The sequence below is a fragment of the Sturnira hondurensis genome, unplaced genomic scaffold (genome assembly GCF_014824575.4).
Source record: "Sturnira hondurensis isolate 20B ecotype Veracruz unplaced genomic scaffold, ASM1482457v3 Scaffold0007406, whole genome shotgun sequence".
Taxonomy (NCBI): Eukaryota; Metazoa; Chordata; class Mammalia; order Chiroptera; family Phyllostomidae; genus Sturnira; species Sturnira hondurensis.
Window position 1 is genome coordinate 4,543,881 of NW_028080037.1, and position 15,854 is coordinate 4,559,734.

At 38.2% G+C, this 15,854-nt stretch overlaps 1 protein-coding gene across 1 annotated transcript in view; it reads right to left on the reverse strand.

Annotated features, from left to right (window-relative positions):
• The window catches only part of PPTC7 (protein phosphatase targeting COQ7), a 39,634-nt gene that overhangs the window by 15,262 nt on the left and 8,518 nt on the right, over positions 1 to 15,854 (reverse strand). Inside the window, exon 2 of the mRNA XM_037052083.1 lies at positions 2,074 to 2,253. Coding sequence (XP_036907978.1) covers positions 2,074 to 2,253 — 180 coding nt within the window. The remainder of the gene's footprint in view (positions 1 to 2,073; positions 2,254 to 15,854) is intronic.

Consider the following 15,854-nt stretch of genomic DNA (forward strand, 5'->3'; position numbering starts at 1 on the left):
AGAACATCCCCAATTTGGCAAAGGCAACAGACTTCCAGGAAATTCGGGAAGCTCAGAGAGTCCCAAAGAAGTTGGACCCAAGAAGGAACACACCAAGGCACATCATAATTACATTAGCCAAGATTAAAATGAAGGAGAGAATCCTAGAAGCAGCAAGAGATAAGGGGACAGTCACCTACAAAGGAGTTCCCATCAGACTGTCAGCTGATTTCTCCAAAGAGACCTTACAGGAAAGAAGGAGCTGGAAAGAAGTATTCCAAGTCATGAAATCTAAAGACCTACAGCCAAGATTGCTTTATCCAGCAAAGCTCTCATTTAGAATGGAAGGACAGATAAAGCGCTTCTCACATAAGATCAAATTCAAGGAGTTCATCATCACCAAGCCCTTATTATATGAAATGTTAAAGCGATTTATCTAAGAAAAAGAAGATAAAAAATATGAACAGTGAAAGGACAGCAAACTCACAGTTATTAACAACCACACCTAAAACAAAAACAAACCAAGAGGACAGCTAGATCAGGAGTGGAACCATAGAAATGAAGGTCACATGGAGAGTTAGCAACAGGGGAGTGGGAGGAGGAGAAGGGGGGAAAAGGTACAGAGAATAAGTAACATAGACGGTAGGTAGAAAATAGACAGGGGAGAGGGCAAGAATAGTATGGGAAATATAGAATCTAAAGAACTTGTGACACGTGTACATAAACTAAAGGGGGAATGGTGGGGGAGGGGGTGTGCAGGGTGGAGGGGAATGAAGGGGGGGAATAGGACAACTGTAATGGCATAATCAATAAAATATATTTTTTTAAAAAGGATTTAAGTTGAAGGCAAAATTCTACAGTGTGGAGCTCTCCATTAACACTGAACAGAGGCTGATTTTATTTTATTTTTCTAAAAATTTTATTTATTTATCTTTAGAGGGGAAGGGAAGGAGAGGGGGAGAGAAATATCAATGTATTGTTGCCTCTCCTGTGTCTCCTGTTTGGGAACTGGCCTGCAACCCAAGCATTTGCCCTGACTGGGAATTGAACTGCAGTTGTTTGGTTCACAGGCCCGCGCTCAATCCACTGAGCTACACCAGCCAGGACAAGACTGATTTTAAATGTGGATGATGACTGGGAGGGAGGGCCTTCTAGTAACCAGAAAGATGTTGACAATTGGCAGACACTTAGTAACACCCTTTCTGAAAGTCTGCTTAGAAGGCTGGGTAAGATGTTGGGTAAGTTTCCAGGAATCCATTTAACAAATAAATGTAGAAGCTGGGCCAAGGGATGCTCCGTTAGCATACCAGATAAACACTAGGTACTTGTACATTTTCTAATACAAGTTTAACAGGGATCTACTTTGTGCGATGCTGTTTCACTGACTAATCAGCTAATTGCTATTTATTAGTCTGGGATACCTATCCGCAACCTGAACTCCCAGAGGTAATCACCTGAATTTTACATGGCAGTCCTCATCTCTTTCTTCTTCCCTTGGAAGAACCACTATTCTGAATTGCACAATCATTTGCTTTTCTTTCTTCTCTTATCATATTTTAGAATCCCAAACAATGGAGTTTTACTTTTTTATTTTTCTAAACATAAACTAATATGGAATCAGACCCTTAGGTGGAATTCTGCAATGTCCTCTCTTCCCTCAACATGTTCCCGAGCAGTGCATGCAGCTTTAAATCATTCCCTTTCTAAACGCGTTTTTCTACTATAAATGGACTTCTGGGTGGTTTCTGGTTTTCTGCTATTATAAGCAATGCTACTATGAACATTCTTGTACTTACTCTTTGATACACAGATGTGTAAGAGTTTCTCTAGTCTACAGACCTAGAAGTGAACTGCTGGGCGTATTGTTCATGTTTAACTTTATTCTGTAATTCCAAATTGTTTTCCAAAGTGGCTGTACCTATTTATACTCTTTCTAAAAGGAGTAGTAAGTATTTTGTAAGTAAGTAGTAAGTATTTGATAGCCTCTCTCTCAAACCATGCTTAAAGCTAGGTTGGTTAAGTAATTTTCTTGGTTTTGTTGTTAACCATCACCTGGGTGTCTTTAGGGAAGAAAACACATAGGGATCTACTTACCAAGCAAAGGTACTTTATTTTGCAGCAACTCACAGTAGCTTGTGGTGAGGATTCCGATGGGATTACTCGGGACAAACCGTCCTTCTTTTACTAACCGTTCACATGTCCGCATTAAAGTCCCTGAGAACTGAGATGGGTCAACTCCATAGTCTCTCCATCCTCCTACACCATCTGCAACCCCTAAAAAAAAAAATTACATTTAAAGAATGTTCTTAACAACTTCTCAGGAATTTCTACTCATCTTCTCCTGACAGTTCATTTTACTACATACCAATATACATATATACCCTAAAATTCAGAATAAAAAGTGCTCAAGGTTCATGTATTATATACTAATACTCCTAAGCCATATTTTCTACTTAGAATTTGGTTTTTCATATATTGATGAACAAACATGTGAGCTACCACAGGGTGGCATTGCCTACCAGCCAAGAGTTCAATTTCGGCAGGACTCATCTTTGTATTGAAGCATGTGTTATTAATCTTTCTTGTATTTTGTAAGAATGAAAAAAATGTTTTTTAAAGTGCTGATGCTAGTGACAATGCAGCTGACCCCGAGTTTGCAATAATTAAGACTAGCAAAAGTGGCAAACTTTCAACTTCAAATATTAGTCAGTAACTGTAAAATAAAGAACAAAGTTAAGAATATATCCCATCCACTTTCCTCTTCCCTCAGAGACAACCACTACCCTGTACAGGGCTGAGCTTTCCAATGGGGCTGATTCAAAATGAGATGTGCTCTAAGTATAAAATACACAATTCATTTTGAAAACTTGGTATGAATAAAAGGGTAAACTATATCATTAATTTCTATATTGACTGCATGTTGAAATGATATTTGGAACATAATGTGCTAAAGAGAATACATTATTAATTTTACCTGTTTATTTTTAATTAATGTGTATAGTAGGAAATTGAAAATGACAATGTATGGCTCACATTATGTTTCCATTGGACAGCACAGGTATAGAGATTTTCACGGGCCTCTAGGGCTGTTGATGAGTTCAGTGTGTGTCAGACTCCTTTATCAAGAGGAAGCTAGTGTTCAAGAAAGTCAGTAAGATGTCAAAGTCAGCATCATACCATTTCCTATTCAACCCCTTTGCAAAACACCAAACTAGTTGTTCAACATTAAAGTCACCTGTGTACTAAATTTTAAAAAACCGAGAAAACAAATAATTAAGACATATAATTAAGATTTTGAAAGACCACATGAATCTTTCTGGAAGAATCTATAATAAATAAGTAGCCTTGGCTGGTGTGGCTTGGTGAATTAAGCACCAGCCTGCAACCTGAAAGGTTGCTGGTTTGACTCACAGTCAGGGCACATGCCTGGGTTGCAGGTGGGTTGGGGGCATGTGAGAAACAACCGACCAATGTTTGTCTCGCACATCGATGTTCCTCTCCCTCTCTTTCTCCCTCCCTTCCCTTCTCTCTTATAAATAAAATATTTTATTAAAAAAAGAAATATTAATAGTAGTTGTTTCAGAAATAAGGGGCTAAAAGCAATCGATGAATAACTGGGAGGTTTTAGTTTTTACTTCATACTGTTCTATATCATTTGCATTTTATTTTTATAATGAGCATATATTTTAATAATTAAAATATGAATTAAGAATTTTATATCTTTTAAGGCTTTCTGAGCATAAAACATACCCCCTGCATATACATTTAAATCTTTTATACATTCAACACATTTTAAAGAACATATTTGGTACAAAAGTAGGAGAGTGCCTATATAAGCATTCCTAAAAAACTGGCTTAATGTGAAATGAACACATGAAGGTATTTTTCTGATGGCATTTATCAAATAGAAATAAAACACATCCTAAGAAAAAATAAGAGAAAACCGAATTGGAAGACAATAACGTGGGTAGCAAAGAACATTACTATAGGAGCAGCAACTTCCCCCACCTTATGTGGCCAACCAATAAGCAAAATTTCAATCTGGGACAATTCTGCATCAGTTGATTAGATGGATGTCTGGGAGTTACTTCAAAATAATAGTGCTGAGGGGTTGGGGGGAGAACAATGGAGGAATAGATGAAACAAGATGGCCAAGAATGGGTAAATGAAGTTGAAAAAGTAATTTATCTTTCTACTTTGATATATATTTGAAAGTGTCATTACACAAAGTTTAAATAGTAATAATAATAAGAAGAAGAAGAAAGATCCTTCTGCCTACTGTGGAGAGCAAGAGTGGAAGAAGGGATGAGTCAGGAGTCCCGGCTACTCAGTTGTGAAACGGTAGCGGTACAGTTAACAGACCAGGGATTTAGGATCCAGTGTAACAAAAGGACTGACAGGTGAACTGGGTGGGGTGGGGGTTAGGGGCCACAGTGATGAGGGAAAGAGAAGCATCAAGGATGACGGGTCTACCCTACCATGAAGTAGTATCACTTTTTTTCATTTTTCAAGCAACTGGGTGGAAATTCTTAAGAGAATTCAAGGTAGTTTATTTAATAGACACTGCTTTTGAGGAACTCTTGTATCATTAGGGGTAAGATTTCACCAAGGTTTTAAACACAACAATTTGTATTAAAGAACAGAATGCAATTGCAATCCTTGCAACTCCATCTGTTGAATCATTTATTCTTTCCATACTGCCTGCTCGAGAATTTATTCTTAACCAGTCTCTGATCTAAGAGCCACAATTAACTTTAAATGCAAACTGGTTTATCTACAAATGCCCTTCACAAGAAAACCATTAAAATCTGAGATAATGTTGAGAGTTGATCCTGGCACTCACTAAATAATCTGTCAGCAGGTTATAGAGTTTGACCTGACATAGCCCTTCAACATAATCAGATTTCTCCCAGAATAGAGTGCAACCTTTCAGGCACCTGTTTGCTTTTACAAGGGAAAAAGAACTCAGGCAAAACTCCTTTGGCTAAATCTCTTTAGGGTAAAAGGAGAGTAAAAAAGCATATAAAATTTTTAATAAAGCTGGGGGACAGGAGCCTTAGCATACATATATAATTTATGTAAAAAGAGCAAGTTATATAACATGAAGAGTCATATTTGGGATTAGAATCAGGCTAAAACTATATAACTTTCCACGTGTACATCTGAAACCTAGTTTAGTGCGTATTAGGCAATTATTTCTACAAGGAAATTTATTTCTCCTCTTTTGCATAAGCAAAAGCTTCAATCCACAAAGAGAACACCTTTTAAACAGTGGAACCGATTCAGATATAAAGGGAAATTTCATCTAGAGGTAAAGAAAACCACTGTTAAGTGAAAGATTGCTTAAGATACCAAGGATATCAAACAGCAAAGGTAAAAAAATATCCCTAAGAGCAAATGGAGGCCACAGACAACACTAGGAAACAGAGAGCTGAGGGAGGCACATCCTACCTCTGAGAAGTTCACCTTCTAGTGGGCAGCCAGACCACTCACTCACAAATGGCTCCCACCAGTGCTGCTGCAGAAGGGTCAAGAGCAAGTGGTTAATGCTTATGGGCACTGCAGGACTGGAGCAAGGAGTGATTCACTGAGGAAGTGGCTTTTAGATTAGACCCTGGAAGGTAAGTTAGATCTCCAAAGACAGGGAAGAGTAATGAAAGGAAAAGAACAGCAGACATTTAGGTGTAGCTGGGGCCTGGGTGAGTGGGAAGAAGTTGGAATATGGAGAGCAGTAGCTGAAACTGTGGGGGGCCTAAAATTGCAGACCAAGAACTTTCAGCTTTATGCTACTGACCTGTGCTATCCAATATGGGAGCTACTAGCCACATGTGGCTATTGAGTTTGAAACATGGTTAGTTTGGATTGAGATGTGCTGTTAAATATAAAATACACTCTGGATTCCAGAAACAGCACACCCTGCCCCGTCCTGTCCAAAAAGAAAAGAAAATGTCCTAGTAATAATTTTTTTTCCTGAAAGATTTTATTTATTTATTTGTAGAAAGAAGGGAAAGGAGGGGGAAACAGAGGGAGAGAAACATCAATGTGTGGCTGCCTCTAGGGTGCCAACTGGGGATCTGGCCCACAACCCAGGCATGTGTCCTGACTGAGAATCAAACCTGTGACCCTTTGGTTCACAGGCTGGCACTCAATCCATTAAGTCACACCAGCCAGGGCAGTAAAAGTTTTATACTGAACAGGCTGAAATACCTTAGATATATTGGGTTAAATAAATAAATTAAAATTAACTGTATTTTCTTAATGTAGATACTAGAAAATTGAAGATTACATATGTAGTTTACATTATATTTCTACTGGACAGAGCTACTATAGATAATAAAAAATCAACAGTTTCTGGGTACAAGTGATAGAATCCAATATACATATATATTTTTTATCCTCATCTGAGGATATGTTCATTGGTTTTAGGGAGAGAAACATTCATGCTGATTGCTCACCTCCCACATATGCCCTGACAGGAGGGGACTGAGCTCACGCAGGTATGTGCCTTGACCAGGAATTGAACCTGTAAACTTTTTGTCTATGGGATGATGCTTCCACTGAGCTACCTGGCTCAGCGTCCATTCTACAGTTTAGAAAAATAATCCTGATAGCAGAGGACAGAATGGGTGGGAGAGATAAGAGGTAGAGTCAGCTGCATGATTTTAGGTTAGAGGCACTGAGAAAAGTAGAATAGACAATCACTGGAAATACAAAGGATACCTGGGCTCAATTATGAATAAGCTTTGTATCACTAGGTTCCTGAATTTCAAGAATCAGTATTAAATAGATGATTCTCCAATTAGAAAGAGGGTGGAAATGCCTTCAGAAGACTTTGAATTCTTTCTCCAGTGCTCTGAGTTTCAGGTGCTAGCAGGGTGTTTTTGAGGAAATGTTCTGTATAAAGTCAGGAATTATGGTGCCTACAGCAGGGAAGGCAATCAGAGCCAGATCTCTGACAAAGATCTGAAATTGACACGAGGGGTGGATGAGATGTTCAGGGAGAGTAGAGAGAGCAGTGAATTCTAGAAGTGAATTCAAGGACACCTTATCTTAGGAATGAGAGTTCCTAGCCCAAAAGCTCATTTGTGAACTTCATTCTTACTTGGCACATCAAATTACAGTAGCAGATATGATGACTGATTAAGTTTAAGGATCCAGTTTGTCAAAATGATACAATTTCTTTCATGGGGATGTAAAGTACAGTATAGGAAATGAAGTAGCCAAAGAACTTATACGCAAGATCCATGGACATAAACAGTGGTGGGGGGACTGCTTGAGGGAGTAGCGGGCAACTGGGTGGAGGGGAGCAAAAGGGAAAAATCAGAACAACTGTAGTAGCACAATCAATAAAATATAATTAAAAAGAAAACAATTTCTTTAGAGGTGAACAGAGATGCAACTGAAAGGTGGCCTGAGTTAACTGGAAAGGCTTTGAAAGCCAAGATAAAGAGTGTGCATAGAATAGAGAAGCTATTTCCTTTGATTTACTGTAATCATTTTATGTCTCCATTAACAATCTGTCAGCACACAATCTAGTTTAAGTATTTCCTTTGACCCAAAATCCAATCAAAACCATTATTAGATTAAGATAATGGTTACATATCTGAAATAGTTAAGCCAAAAGACCTAAAGGAAACTATAAGGCAGAAGTTTCCTTTAATTGTACCATTTATGTGCAAATGTCAGTTTTATTAAATAATCAGCTAGAAAATATTTATGATTTTTATGTAATATTTTATGTTTTCCACGGACTTCTTTTCAAAGCAAAAGCAAAAGTACTGCCCTGAGTCTCTCCAGCACTGCGCCCTATTACCATCCATCACTGTGACGTCTCCATTCTTCTTAAACTGCAGATTGAAATGCATTAGTTACAAAGCCAATACTTTCCAGAAGAAGGTGATGCCCAGAGAGTAATACTCAATTTCAATTTTATATAAGCACCAGTGAAGAAAAATTTGGCTGACATAATTTCACTATTAAGCAGTACTCTAAGGTAACAGCTTTATTCCTGCACCTTTGATGGTCCTCAAGCATTTTACATGGAAACTCACCGTCTAATGAAGAAAGATAGTTCTACAGGGATCGTTTTTCCATCAGTGAAACATCTATCTACTAGGATAGGTACTTGATGGTGAATTGAAACTCCAGAGGAGAAATTGAGTAAGAATCCGGTTGGATCACAAGAGTTGAATAATAAAAGCCACATGAGACTCTCTGTACACAGAGGGATAAGAATATGGTTTTACACTTTCTGCAGCAAGTGTTCATCTAATGAGGCAGCTGGTCAAGCAATATTTACTGCAACACCACAACTGGCTTCTTTTCAGATGCCAAGGATCTTCTTCAAATCTATAATCTAGTGTTCTCAAAGTCAACCTTATTTGTCTAGAGGCATCACAACATGAAGCTTCATAACTAGAGAAAAATGAGATTAGAGTATAAATTCAATTTCTATCCAATGGAATGGATCACATTTGTATCAACATTTCTGAAGCCTCAACTATTTCACTCCCCTGTGATTCAGGACTGTGAAATGTAGCTGCAAATAATTATCCCAAAGGGAACAAAAAGGAGGATTACTGAAAAAATATATACTCAACAGCTGAGTTATTCAGAAAAGTACAATTTGCTTTGACTAACAGTCCTTTCAGTCCTCTCGAGGTGAAATTTTATAAATTATGTTCTTCCTGCTGTAACAAGCAAGTGATATATTTCCTTTGCAAGAAGTTTCTCCAAAACAACCACTCTGCATTAATCATAATGAAGCCTACATCTTCTCATTCTCCAGAGACCAAGTCTATGTCAAGAACTCAAGACCTCAGCGGTATAGCTAACTCAAAACTGAGACAATGAATGTGAAAGGGTGGAAAGGAAGAAAGGCTCAACTCTGTGATAAAATGTATGAAAATGAAACCCATAAGCAAAACTCAAATGCTGCTAAAACAAAACAAAGCAAAACAAAACACTGTCCAGGACAGTTAACAAAACTCAAATATGGGTTAAAAGCAGGAATGAACAGTCCATTTTATGATTTAGAATTAGAAACAAAATAGCTATCCCTTGCTAGCTCAGTAAACATGAAATTACTTAATAATTAATCAAGTTAAAATGCACATGCATACATACACACACTCATACCTACTGTCCAGAATACTTCATTAACTAAAGACAGTAATTTCCAGATTATTCTGGGCAGTTGCCTTAATTTAAAAAGCAGTGAAAATACTGTAAAGAGGATTAAGAAATGATAGTGTGCAAAGAAACTCAAAGTCAACCTTTTAAAAATAAAAGTGTTCTAACCTTACCTCTAATTTTTTAAAAAGAATTTATCTATGTTATTTTTAGACAGAGGGAAAGGAGGGAGAAAGAGAGGGAGAGAAATATCAATGTGTGGTTGCCTCTCACACACCCCCTACTGGAGACCTGGCCAGCAACCCAGGCATGTGCCCTGACTGGGAATTGAACCAGCGACTCTGTGGTTTGCAGGCAGGCGCTCAATCCACTAAGCTGCACCACCCAGGGCTTTAGCTCTTACTTTAACGTGTTCTGGCTCAACTGTGGCTTGGGGACCTTGGTTATCTTACAGACGCAGATATGAATCACTGCCTCCCTGCCACACAAATTGCAGAGTTGAAGGTGAAGTCACAGAGAAGGTCACTTCATTCCCTTGAGATGCAATAGCATCTTCCTGAAATGCTAAATGCTGTCTAACAATGCTTTTCTGGACAGGAGAAAAGAACAGAAAAATCATCCAAGGGTCACATGTATGTAAAGTTATGAACCAAGTGTGTTACAGAATTAGGGGCTCCTATTAACACTGAGGCTTGTTAATTTCTAGATATTAGGCAATGTTATATAATACCTAATAACTCAACATTTAAATAAGAAAGTAATAGTAATTAAAATCTAGCTATCTGATAGGTGCCTATTTGTATTGGACCTTTAGATTAAGGCTCTTTAAAATTTTTTTCCTGTTTATAAGATTAGATCTAGAATTCTGGTCTTAAAGGTTAGTCTAATATTTGTAAAAATTAAGCTGCGTGTCCTTGACCTAACCCTGAAGAGGATACTATTTACCCCCTGCTTTCTTCACCCCCTTTGTAAAAATAAGAGTTGGCCTTTCCTAAATTCCACCCTCTGGAAGAGGTTAAGAGTCACATGTTGCCCTGGCTCAAAAGCTTATTCTTCTTCTTCTTTTTCAAAAGAGAACATAATTTCTGTGAATAAGTCATCCAAGTGTAGAACACTTAATTTCTGGACACTGATTATATTTTCCTCACGTATTGTTTAATTGACTAATGATCTTTGAGTGGCAGGAAAAGTAATTTTTGTCCTTCTTTTGATATTCCACTTTCCTATTTTATGGTAATGAGTACATGTTACCTTCAAGGAAGGAATGACAAAAACTATAAATCCAGTTAGAAATATATTTTACATTTACATTCAAAATTATTCAACACATTTTATTGAACATTTCCTATGTGCAAGACATTGTAGCACAAGGCAGCTAAGGGATTTACATAAAATAAAAGATTTCCTATACTCTGGTTTCTCTTTAGATAGTATAAATCTTTTGCCTTTTAAAAGATATCCTGCCCACAGAAACTTAAAATCAAGTGGTAGTGATTGTGGTAAGTGAAAGGGGTTTAGAGAGGTTCAAGATAAATGGCTATAATAAATATTCATCAATAAAAACAAAAAGCAAAGAAGATCAGATTACATCTAGCTGAAAGAATCAGAAAAGCACTGAAGGATAGAGTTGTGGAGGAAGAGATTGAAGAGACAGGCATTTCCAACAGTCCACTGTGATTCTGACTAATATGGATACAGTACAAACACAAGTAATAAAGATGAGAGTAGAGCTTTAAGAGCAGAGAAACCTGACCGCCAGGTAAATGCCTATTACACCATTGTCAGGAACTTCTCACCAGCAATCACCTCAAACAATACACTGCATGAGTTAAGGCTTTTAGGAGGTCCCCAGAAGGAAAGGGCTGTCCTGAGGCCACCAAAGTCATTGTTGCCCACTGGCTAGTTCAACAAGGCTTAATGAGGCCTTCATTTGCTTTAATTAAGGGGCTTTACTGAATTATTAGCCTAAGAATAGCTAATAACTAAGTAGCAGTCAGACTCAGCAAAGATCACCTCAGTAAAACAAAGTTTAAAATGATCATTTCTGACTTGACAAGTAGTGTATATACACTGGGCAAGGGCACAGCAGACAGACTTTGGAGTAAGATCTAGGTTCAGATTCTAGCTCCAGGACTAGGTGTCCTTGGGCAGCTCTCTAAGCCACAGTATTTTCACTCATAAATGGGACTAATAACATGGACATCACAGGGGTGGTATGAGGAAGAGGAATTGTGTTGACAGTGCCTGCCACAGTGCTTGACTCACAACCAGTATGTAATAAATGAAGGTTACCCCTGTCCTTGAGAAAGACCAAATAACAGCATGTAGACTAACAGCCTGTAGCAATCAGAAAAAAAGTCTTTGACCAGTGTTTGTAGGCTGCAAGCTCTGCAATCACTGGTCTGTAGAACAACCAAAAGACAATTTCCACTCACAGATAGTGTATAAAAGATACGAGTTGTCCACTCATCTTTCCCAGTCATACATCCACCATCATTCAATACTCCATCAACAGAACCATTTTTCAAGTGCTAAGAGACATATATTTGCCTTCAAAAAATACACAAGGACAAAACAATTCACCTGCACTCTGAAGAAATGAGTTAGTTTTCTTTTCCCAAAATTGACTCTGCAGTAACCTTATTTAACAAGTATGTTTTAAATGCCTGCTACCTACTATGGTTTAGATTTAGAAATTTCTCATTTTAAATGGGAAATCTTAAAACAACTAGTAATACATAAATGGGCCTAACCATTTCCTTAGGTCACTACAATAAAGGCAGCATGACTTTCCTGTCTTTCTCCCTCTCTACATGGTGGCCCCCTTCGGGGCTGAGTTTCTTCCCCAAGTGCTGGCCTGGTACCTGGCACAACAGTTCTCAATTTCTGCGGCACATTGAGATTATTTGAGGAACCCAAGCCCCACCTCCTGAGTCAGAATGCCCAGAGAGGGCCCAGGGCTTTTTAGCAAAGAATGCTAAAAACCAAACTGCACAGGTGATTCTAACGAGATTCACGGCTGGAACATTTCAGGATTTAGTGAAGGCCAGCTGGAGACAGGCATCCTAGGAGCCAGGTGATTCTGTCTCTAAAAGCCTCTAGCACCAAGCAATTCCCATTTTTCATTCCCAAACTTTATCTTTCTTTTGCATTTCCTAATCTCATTAATGGCTGTCCAACCCACTCACACCTCAAGGCTAGAAACTTTAAGGAAGCTTTCAGATGCAAAATCTCAAAATCAACTTCAATTCCTTTTTTCTTGGCCTGTTGATTCTTTGCCTGTAGGCCAACGACTTCCCGCTGCCCTAGTTAAAGCCCTTTCTAGCAAAGACTATTTCAGTAGTTCCCTAACAGGTCTTTTGCCTCCCATCCCCCCCATTACACCCTCTGTCACCTTTTTTTTTTTTAAACAAGATTGCTGTGTCCATGTTACTCTTCTAGTCAAATATCTTCCATATATATATATATATATGACTACATTTGTACATATAAAAACATTCTCTAGAAGGATACATAAGAAATCGGTAACATTGGTTCTTTGGGGAAAAGAACTTTGCATCTAGAAGACCCGAGTGACAGAAAAACTTCACTGTACCCTTTAGACTTTTGAATACCTTTTGAATTCTGTGCCATCTGAACATGCTGCCTCTTCAAAACAACTAAACCAAACCACAAACAGCAAAGGCAAAAACATCTGTATCTTCCTACCAAAAAACAAAACAACACCTAATTCCTTAACATGACAATTGTGACCTTTCACAATTTGGTCTCAATCTATTTTCTTTTTTCCCCCCCAAGATTTTATTTATTTATCTTTAGAGGGGAAGAGAAGGAGAGAAGGAGAGAAATATCAATGTATGGTTGCCTCTCTGCTGGGAACTGGCCTGCAACCCAGGCATGTGCCCTGACTGGGAATTGAACCGCGATCATGTGGTTTGCAGGCCCACACTCAATCCACTGAGCTACACCAGCCAGGTCAATCTATTTTCTAACATCAATTCTCAACTGCCCTCCCACCCCCAACCCACCAGCTCAAACTACTCTCTACCCATAAACAGCTATAGTTCAGGGAATCGATCTTCTTCTGTGCTACTGCCGATCCCTCAATCTGGAGAGCCTTACAATTCTCCTCACTTGCCTCAATTTACCTATTTCTCAAGACCTAACTCATGCTTCTACAACACCTAATGTGTGTGCATTCTTTAATACTATTCCTATGTATATGTGCCTTCCCCATGGGACTATGAAACTTCAGGGCTGAAATCTGTTTTGTTCTTGGTCTCCACAGCACCTGTCAGGGACTAACAGGAAACAACCAGTAAACAATGAATTCAGTTGACTGTATTGAAAAGCTAGAATACCAGCACTGATACACCAACCAACCAGCATTGAGAACTGCAAAAAGAGAATGAACTCGTAATCTCATTTCAGAGTAGCACAAGGTATTGTTCCCTGGGTGGAAGCTGGCTACAAGATGCTCCTCTCAGTCAAAAGGCTGGATGACAAGAGCCTTGAAAAGCAGTCTGGAGATGACACAACTATCTACTTCCTTTGCCACTAACTGGCTGTAGAACACTGGCCAAAACACTTCTTTAAGCTTTAACTTCCTGCTTTGAAAAATAAGGGGCAGAAGGACAAACTCTCTCAACAGTACCTTTTCCTAAAATCTAAGATTCTGGGACTCTAAGTCCCACTGCAAGAAAAGGAAGCCTGTTTTAACCATGAAGAAGTTGTAAAAGTTTTTCTCATTTAAGCCTATAACAGAAAGTCAAGCCAACCATTTTTCAATTTGAAGTTCTGATAAAGTTATAGATCAGTATTAACTGACTTCAGTGAATTCAAATGATCTGTAAATAAAGTAATTTTTATGTGTAGAATGTATTCACAAAAACACAATAACCTTGTTATCCAAAGGCCACTGATTGATTCTTCAGCGAATTCAGAGTACATGAACAAGAAAAGCAATGACAAGATCAAAGTTGCCGCAAAAGAACCAAGAGAAACCGATTTTTTCCAGTAATGCACACAGAAGACATCGCTGTTTAGATGGTCTCATTTCATAGAAACACTGATGACCATATTACCAATTAGTGGTCAACCTAGAGACCACAAACAATTTTCTTGCTCTTATGCAAATAGCTCAAATCTATTTTATTATTCAAACACTGATGTGGAAACAGAAGCACTTTTTGTTTGCTTTATTTAGCACAGCTAACCTTTTGCATCTACATCAAATGACAGCACAAACTAATCCTAGTAAGACATAAAAATTGTTGGATAATGGCATCCTTGAAAGATTAAAATGTACAATCATAGTAGTACAAAAAGAAAGAAATTCCCTTGGTTTTCAAAATAGTCTGTTAATGAGCAAAAGAAGAATCAGTGCAAAAATGTGTTGGAATTGGCCTGAGTCAAAATAGTCCTGGGTCCTTCAACAGAAAGCACTCTTTGTAGTAAGTCACTTCTGTAATCTCCGGCAAAGTTTTTGCAGTTATTCTGTAGTCCCAGGAATTCATACCAACAATTCAATCAATTCTAGAACTGTTCACCTCAAACTTATTCACTTCAAAAATAACTGTTTAAGGCCCTGGCTGGTGTGGCTCAGTGGATTGAGCGCAGGCCTGCGAACTGGAGGATCGCGGTTCGGTTCCCAGTCAGGGCGCATGCCTGGGTTGCGGGCGGTTCCCAGCGGGGGACTCACATGGGGCTCACATGGGGCAACCATACATTGATGTTTCTCTCCTTCTCTCCTTCCCTTCCCCTCTAAAGATAAATAAATAAATCTTTCAAAAATAAAAATTTAAAAAAATAACTGTTTATGGTTCGATCCCTGCTTGGGGTGTGTACAGGAGGCAACTGATCAATGTTTCTCCCTAATATCAATGTTTCTCTCTCTCTTTCAGATCAATAAACATATCGCTGGGTAAGGATTTTAAAAAACTGTTTAAGTTTTTAAACAGACTGGTGTGGCTCAGTGGGCTGGGCATCATCCCACAAACCAATAGGTCAATAGTTCGATTCCTAGGCAGGGTACCTGCCTGGGTTGTGTGGCCAAGTCTCCCGTTGGGGTCATGAATGACAGGCAACCAATTGATGCTTCTCTCTCAAATTGATGTTTATCTCCCTCTCTTCTCCTCTAAAAGATAAATAAAATCTTTTAAAAAACTGTATAAAAACCTAAGTAAATCTATAAATTTACTGTCAAATGTGACAGACGGAAAATCAACAAGCTCATTGATGAGGGCAATTTCACAGCAAAAGGAAAAGCATAAATTAGCATAACCTTTCTGGAGGAACCTATACAAATATTTATTTATATCAGGTGCCTTGCAAATGTTCATAGCCTTTGACTCTCAGGAACTCCTCTTCAAGGAATTTACCCTAAGGAAATATTCAGATGCAGATATATTTACTCTAATGTTACTTGTAACAGAAAATTGGAAATAATCTCAATCAAAATAGAGTACTGGTTAGATAAATTATAGACTATACTTGCAGTGAAGTATGATGCAGTTATGCTTATCAGTATGGAATATACTCAATTTACATTACATAAAATGACATCACAAAGCAGAATAGGTATTAGCTCAATTTCATTTAACAAAGTGTATCATACAATTGTATATACATACAATTGTATATACATACAATAATTGGTGAGGAAACCACACCAATTACAGCTGTTACCAGTTAGAGGTGGTTGTTTTTTTCCCCAAAGATTTTATTTATCTTTAGAGAGAGGG